Source organism: Dermacentor silvarum, chromosome 6 (assembly GCF_013339745.2).
Source record: "Dermacentor silvarum isolate Dsil-2018 chromosome 6, BIME_Dsil_1.4, whole genome shotgun sequence".
Classification (NCBI taxonomy): domain Eukaryota; kingdom Metazoa; phylum Arthropoda; class Arachnida; order Ixodida; family Ixodidae; genus Dermacentor; species Dermacentor silvarum.
The window spans coordinates 146,999,397-147,007,655 of NC_051159.1; the positions used below are offsets into that span (position 1 = coordinate 146,999,397).

The following is an 8,259-nucleotide window of genomic DNA, read 5'->3' on the forward strand; positions in this document are numbered from 1 at the left end:
AAGCAGGATGGATCTATAGCCTGCATAGGTATTCGGTTGTTGAGCGCGGTTATTGAGGTAGTATCTGCGATAAGACAAAATGTGCACATCCCACACACTGTGGGCACTTCATCAGTCAAAGTGCTGGCTTACGCGGATGATGTCGCGTTTATATGTTCAAATGAAAAAAGTGTCGAAGAAGTAATAGCCGGTGAGATTGCAAGTGGGTACGCCTTGCAATCTCATCGAATACAATTCGTAAGTTCCAATCAGTGCCGCAAATGAACTAATCAAGTTAATTCGATAATTTTTTTCTTCATTGAATATGTGTTTCTATTCGTTGTGCAAGTAATGCCCGCCTCTCTGAATAATCCAGCTCAAGGACTAGAATTATGTTATCTGCAACAGAGGACATTAGGAAATTCCGGGAAAACTTAAAAATGATCACACCCGTCTATATGCATCCTACAATCGGTTCAACGAGGCCTAACCACCTCCCGCTTCATGGCCATTCCCCGGGTGTGGGTATGTGACAGTGCTTGGAATCATCATGATCATCATCATCAATTAACCAGCTCGTGGAGCGCTCGAGCACCGGGGACACGACTAACTGGGCGGGGGCACTCGCGGACGCAGGATAACATTCACCCCGAATTAGAGCAGAGGTAAGCCATTTAACCTCATTTTAATCGCAACGTATTCATAAGTATAGCGGTGTGGCACAGCAGCCGTACTGGTGAAACACGGACAGTTATGTGACCGAAGTAAGACAAGGCGAGCATGTCGAACGACGGGGTTCGAAAGGTGAATACCTTCTATGCGCTGACTTTCCAGTGTTCGTCTGTAAGATGCATTGGTCTGGATCTAGTGAGAAATTTATTATAGCGAAAGCTGTATATGGTTAGGCGAAACGAAAAACCGTTCGCCACATGTTTCGATAAAGGTCTCCATTGGCTGCGCCGTCAGTCACGCCGTTCTGTACGTCGCACCCAAGCGCAGCGCGCCATTAGCAGGGCCAGTTAGTGACGTCGTTCTCCGCGTCGTACCCAAGCACGTGCAACGCCCCGGCGAACGCATTTCCGCCATTGCCACGTTGACGCTGCTCTGCCCGCAACGCCGCTTCCTCGGCTCGCCGTTGTCGCATGCGTTCGATATCTCGAGTTAGCTCGGCGTCATGGTTAGCAGCATCCGCCCGCCATTGGCACTTGCGTTCCACTAGAAACAGAAACATGTAACAAATAATTGAGAAAAGCTTCTATACAGCGTCGGAATTGCTAAACCACTGCTAAACACCGGGGCCACACGTTTCCGCTTCGCTGGATAACCATCTGTGCGGAGTGTTTGGGCGGTGTTTTTTACTATTATTATTATTGTTCCTATTATTAAAGTTACCATTCTTCTGTCTACCATACCGAGATTGGCGTTTCTGCAGCTGGTGCTGTCTGCTGCTGGGTTGGTCCATATATCAGTGGGCATGTTTGTGGAGACATATACAACGTTACATGTGCGCCGAACGCTACTATACCACCGAAAGGGCTTATATAACTCTTGTACGCAGACCGGCAAGGTATTATGAGTAAGCGCCACCTCTACTATGCACAGCAAAAAAATATATTCCAACTTAAAACCTGAACGTCTACCTTCAGCCTAGAGACACATATAAAGCACATCGACTTGTTAATGGAACAGGGCATTATATTCAATGAATTCTTCGAATTACTTGATTTCCTTCGATTTAGCCGCTCCGTATGTGTCACTTCGTGTGTGCCCATTTTTGGCCAGTCCTCCAGAATGGTTATGTGCCACAGCGACACAAGGGGTACACAATCGTTAAATGTAGCTAGATATATTTCGCCCTTCTCTTGGCATGCACGTATCGTCATTAAACCCTCGACAAGCATTGCGCAGCGCCTATTGTGACATCGCTGCGTACACTTCACACACTGTGCATCCGCCTCATTTGCTGTATGAATTTCGACGTAGCTTTTGAGGGGCGCAGTGCTTAAACATAATAAATGCACAAGGATAAAGCTGTGACTTTTGTGATGAGATTTGACGTTGCATATAGGATAAAATTTAACCGGAAGTTTACGCATCGCCGTTATTAGTAGAACGTTTAATTAACCGTTTTACGAAAGCTTCGCTTGACATATTGCAACATATCAGTTCGATCTGCGTATTTTATTTTACTGTTATTATTATTTCAATTTATTTGTTTATTTACCTATTCAGTAGTAGTCGCAGTAGAAGTAGCAGCAGCATGTTTAATTGCTGGTGTTCCACTATATATTAGGCCCCGACAACTGCTGCGACGTTGCAGGTAGACAACGTCAGCCCCTATTCATTGTTGCTTTCTTTTTCGCACGATATATTGAATGCCCTGTGTATCGCAAACTGTTTTCTCCCCGAAACACGCGTCACGCTGATGCGCGTATTACCTATGGGGCCTATAGACACGGATCGAAACGTCTCAAGGTTTATGTTTGCGGCCTTGCTTTCGTTATATAGATATTTGCGGTGCCGGCACTACGGGCCACCTTACATTACTTCATCCACAGTATAGCAGTTGGAAGCAACTGGAAATATGCAATTCAGGTGCATCAGCGTGGTCCTCAGTTGGAGGTAACACATTAGTGTAGAGAATATGGGAATATTTTCTTTCATCTGGCAAGTGCATACAATCGCCCGGCTTTGCAACCGGTTAATTTGTCGTTGGTAACGTGGATACTTTTTGCACACCTGTACAATGCACTGACACATAGTACAAGCCGGAACTTGCCACTATAACACCACCAAATTGACAGCCGCACAGTAGAGTGTTGCCTATAACACTGTACAGCCCTTGGTGCAGTTTTCTGAATCGCGGGAGGGACGTTCTCGAAAGGGCATGCGCGCCGTCTAGCGATGGCCACTACGAGACAACTTATTTTTTTTTAGAATGCGTAGCTGGGTGAGCTGGTCATCGGGATACTTATGCTTGCCACTTGGAAATTGAATTTCACTGTTCCCTCTAACAACCGATAACAATTCACACCAAGCGAGCTTACTTATTCGACAGGATGTATAATGGTGTGCCCTATATATGGCCCTGCGTGACTTATCCGTCGCCCCGTCAACTGTCTGCTCTGCATATCAGGCTGTAGGAGGCGAGAGTAGCTGTCAACACCACCTGCTGATAAATGAATGTTCTTGACCTATTCGTACCCTCTAGGCGACTCGAACAGACAATACTGCGCATCCCATTATCGGGCTATAGGCAAGAGTGCTGAGGCTCTTCAACATCAACGCTTATCTTCCACCACGTTTTAGGCGGAATAGGGCACCTGACATGAAAAAATTTCGCGCAAGCCGTGCATTCCATGTATAGTTTTCTTTCGGCAAAACAAGTTGGCTTCATCTTTGCCAACGAAAGTTGGTTTTATTCATTTGAAGTAGCCAACGACGCGGACACAGAGCTCTAGAGGATGAAACTGAAGATGAAAAATGTGGATGACAGACAAGGGTGTTAGTGTTTGTCAATCACTTCTTTCCTCGAGGGCGCGGGATCGAATCCCGGCCGCGGCGGCAGCACTTCGATGGGGATGAAATGCAAAAACATCCATGTACCATGCATTGGGTGCACGTTAAAGAGCCCCGGGAGGTCAAAATAATCTGAAGTCCCCCACTACGGCATGCCTCATAATCATGCCTTGGCTTTTGCACGTAAAGCCACAGAATTTAATTATTAATCATTTCTTCCCTCTTGTCTTTGTTCCCTTAAGACTCAATTGATGCGAAAGGGACGCAAAAAAGAAAAATGAAACTTTAAAGCGTGGACGGCGTCCGTAAATTGGTTTGGTAAAAAAGAAGCTAGTGAACATTATCATGCATGGTGCTGGTGCAAGGAACGCAGCGGCGATGTCACGCGGGTCATCCGCTGTGATTGGTTGACCTATTCAGCTGTAGAGAACAACCACGCAGCGCCCACGGTCACGAAAACCCGGCGAGTTTTGCAAAGAAAAGCTTCGCTTTTAAAGCTCTATAAACGATGAGCCCCGAAGAGAAAGGCACAAGCGTATTTACGTCATTTTTGTTTTCTATTGATTTACGAGATAACTGTGAAATGGGCTAGTTGATATTGATTCACAACTACTACAGCGCAAACAGCAAAGACGAAGTGGAGACACGAAACGCATGGTTCTGTCGTTTCGTGTCTCCCCTTCGTCTTCGTCGTTTGCGCTGTGGTATTTATAATTTACGGGGTTGAAATATTACGTTCTAGAGGCTGCGTCTTCAATCTACATAACTGCCTAGAGTCATGTTGAGACGTCAGTAAAGCCAGGCCAACCGGCATTGCCAGCAATTCTATGAAGCCATGCGAGTGGCAAACTCGGGACAGTGGAGGATGAGCTTTCTGAAATAATAAACAAACAACGTTACTTGATCTCAATGAACTCCGGTAGCTCCTATCGCCGTGACCTTGCGCTGCACCGTGTGGCACTGCATTGACAATTGCTCTAAGGCCCACTGATTGCCCTTCGCGAATGTAGGCACTGCATACTGGCACCATCACTACAAGCATGGCCTCCGATATGGGGCAGCGCGCAGTATATCTTGGAGGCCATGCTACAAGTCAAGTTCATCAATAACAATGCTTTCGTTCTCCACGGCGCTGCGATGGCAGGCTCGCCGTCACTCCCCCGATTCGTCTCAAGGGATGTATTAAAGGATGTAAGCACACCGTTCCCCTCCAAATGAACTGCATTAAAGCCAGCCTTTCCAGTATAAAGTGTTCGACCACATGACGACGTCCGAGTCAGCACCAGAGCCATGGTCGCCAGTTTCGCGAATAGCTGGCGTTGAGTGCAGGTTCTTCGCCAGGGCCGCTGCTCCACCGATGCTTCTCTCATAAAAGTGGCCATGGTCACCTAGCCGGCGACCTCCATAAACTACATAAACTAACGCCAACTGTTCACTGTTTTCTTAAACAAAAGTCTCATCAAGATGTTTCCGAAAAATATACACTAGCTGATGCTCGTTTCGGTGCATGTGTCTTCGTTCGCAGCGCCGGCGGAATGGGTTCCTTTGTGTGGGAAATGTTCGGTGCTTTTCCTCCTTATCCGACGGCCGCGGCGAGTGCTAGCCGGAGCGCCACCACGTGGCGTCCGGAGTGGCCGACAGACCCGGCCATGTACTCGGTGGAGAACTTCGAGCCCAGGCCTCCTCCGGAACTGGTGTGCACCGTTTGCCTGGGCGTGTACCGCAACCCTGTCGAGTGCCCCTGCCGCCACGTCTTCTGCTCGGACTGCATCAATGGCTGGCTGGCGAGCAGTAACGGCTTCGGTGGCGCAAGTTGTCCCGTGTGTCGCCGAGGAATTTCCGTATTTCAGCTGGTGCCTGTGCTGCCACTCGTCAACAACATGATCGCGCGGCTCACCGTGCGCTGCCCGAACCGAGACGCAGGCTGCGCGGCAAAGGTGCGTCCCCTATTAAATACTTCGCGCTTCGCGAACAAAGGTCTCTAATAACGTTTCCACTGTAAAAGCGCGACCCCGATCATTCTTGCGATGTGTATGCATCCCAGTGAAATGTGCATCCTTGCGTGAATTGTGCGACTTCTAGCTCACTGCCATCTGTGAGTTACGATCAACCCCCTATATACTCTCTACCTATACTGCTGTGTAGCTAATGAATCGGTCGCCTCATAGTCCTCTTCAAGTCCTCTTCTTTCTCTAATATCGCTTTGCGTCGTTGTTTTCCTGTCTTCTCATGGTCCAGACTAGCGTAGCGTAGCCCAGGCGTTTCCATCTTCAAGCAACGATGTTTTTTTTTTTAGCCCGCACACACTATAGCCTGTCCGGACACAGGTGGCTTCATGGTTATGGCAGGCCTTCGTTGCCGATTTGGCTCGGCGTTACACGCCACTGCTTCTCGTCTGCCACCACCAGGATGTGGTAGTGTTACTTGCTGAAGCCATTGCAACGATGGGGGACAAGATTAGACGGCAGCACCTCTAATGAGTCGAGCAAAACTGTTTAGAAAGTCCAGCAATACAGTGCTCGGTCTGTATATCACGTGGTGAAGGATGGCACCCCTGGTAAAGCGGTGGCGTGCTGCACAGCGCGAGTATTTTTCATGACCCGATATACGGAAGGTGGGTCGCACTGTGGCGGTCAGAATTGCTCTAAACAGGGTGCCCGCCGCACACTCATGCAACCGCTGCCTCTCCTCCTGTCAGGTGCATCTCTATACCTCGCAGAACTCCACTGTTTCTCCATGTCTCTCCCTCGTTCCACATATTGTCACTCAGTGAACTGCACGTACCTCCTTATATAACCGAACTACGTTTGTCGACCTTTACAATGCGATCTCATCAAAAAAATACAAGCGATAGTCAGATCGACATCTACTTTACTAATCAAAAATCCTAAAGAAAGGCCCATGGCCACCAAGTTAAGCACTTCATTTGTGCGTGCAACTCGCTCTTGCCACTTCCGCGAAATGGTGCCAAGAAAGTATGACGGACATTCGATTACTTAATGCAGCCCCATTCTACTTCGATGCATTCGGGAAAATATTAGATTTACTTAATTGCTATATTATAGTCCAAGAACATCAACCTGGAGCGTTCTATCAGCACTGGGTGGAGATCTATTTTCTCCCCTTTCCTATAATACCTGCAGCAATTACTTGGCCTATGTGCTTTGAGCAATAATTCATTTCCTATTGGGAAAAATGTGGGACGACAGACTTTGCATTAAATCGAAGTTTCACTACTCTGTAATTAGGTGGATTCGCTACATATCACACATGCCTGTTTATTTGTTTGTATTGATTGATAATTCTGCCATCTTGAATATTTACTTTTTGTATTATTTCATAAAGTTTTATCAAATAGTACCCTTTCAATAATACCATAATAATCAACAATACCATTTACTCACACTCCACTAAAATTCGCAACTTCAGTGGCTAGATGCGACGAGTAACAAACCCAGCCTGCGCGGTCTTCCCAGGTGACCATAGAGACTCTGAACAGCCACCTGATGTCGTGCGAGTTCCGCAGAGCGCCATGCCCAGACTGCGGCTCCCAGATACGTGCTTCGGAGCTGACGGCCCACCGGCGCGAGTTCTGCTCCAAGCGCATGGTTCGCTGCAGTCGCGACTGCGGCTTAAGCATGAGTGCCGACCGACTTCCCACCCACAGCTGCGTGCAGGAGTTGCACAACCGCATCAGTTCGCTCGAGCGCCAGAATGACCACGCCCAGGTCAACTTGCAACGCCTGCAACACGAGGTCCAAAACCTCACTGCCAGGCTGGCGACGGGTACAGCGCAGGGGCACATCGTGTAGAGGAAGCATGTGGTGCTGAGTGAATATAAAATTTAATAATCAATTAGGGTCAATTAGGGGTGCGAAACATTACGCCTGAAATCCCCCAAAATTACGCCCGCGTGCAGCTTCCGCCAGGTTTGCCGTTTTGCTTGAAGACGTCGTAAACAAACTTTAATTTCGTCACGTCTCCGCAGCCAACAGCCTCGTCTATATACGACACCGACGGATCATGCTGCGAGCCATATACTTCAAAATTTCCATGGTGCCATGGTGCCAGTAATTGCGTCGACGGAACCGGATTCATTCGGTTTACGGAGCCGCTTTCGACACCGAACACCAGTCTCCACAGTGGTCAGCCACCCTGTGGTGTGAAATCGGCATCAGAAGCAGCAATGACGCCGAGTAAATATTATGCTGCCCTTCGCAAGCCACCCGCGAAACCGCCCACAGTTATACGGCGGCTTGCGCCCCACCCGTCTCTGAAATGTTGACCCCAACTTCACCGCCGCCGATATCCACATTCGTCTGCCGCAATAAACACCACGCCTGGGGAAATAAAATTGTACAAAATAACGGCTGTTTTGTGAATACGTATAGCCTATGCCTGAACATGCGCTTGTACGAAGGTACGTATACTCCGACATCAATCGAGGTATACAGAGCCAAGTGTAGCGGTGCTTCGTATTCGGCAGTCGTGAATAAGTTTACGTGCCCAGAAAACGTGCGTCTTTTCCCGACTCCTGCTCTCGATGAAAGAGAATAAAAGGTGACCGATTGCCTAAGTCGCACTGCAGTAATACGGATGACAACTAAGGTTAAACCTCCTTGGTAGACCTAACATAGAGGCCGGGAAACTCACGCGTTAATGGGAGTCGCAAGATATTGCCGACATTGTGGTATTTTGGAATTGAGCATAGAAGACGACTGAAAATGTTGCAGTAAACACTACGGATAGTATCAAAATAAA

At 48.0% G+C, this 8,259-nt stretch overlaps 1 protein-coding gene across 1 annotated transcript; it reads left to right on the forward strand.

Annotated features, from left to right (window-relative positions):
• The first annotated feature begins 553 nt into the window (after positions 1-553).
• Positions 554-7,917, forward strand: LOC119455175 (RING finger protein 151). Its single transcript, XM_037716618.2, has 3 exons — positions 554-644; positions 5,024-5,435; positions 6,975-7,917. Exons 2-3 carry the CDS (start codon positions 5,034-5,036, stop codon positions 7,308-7,310), a joined length of 738 nt encoding a protein of 245 aa, XP_037572546.2. The 5' UTR covers positions 554-644; positions 5,024-5,033; the 3' UTR covers positions 7,311-7,917.
• Positions 7,918-8,259: the final 342 nt, after the last annotated feature.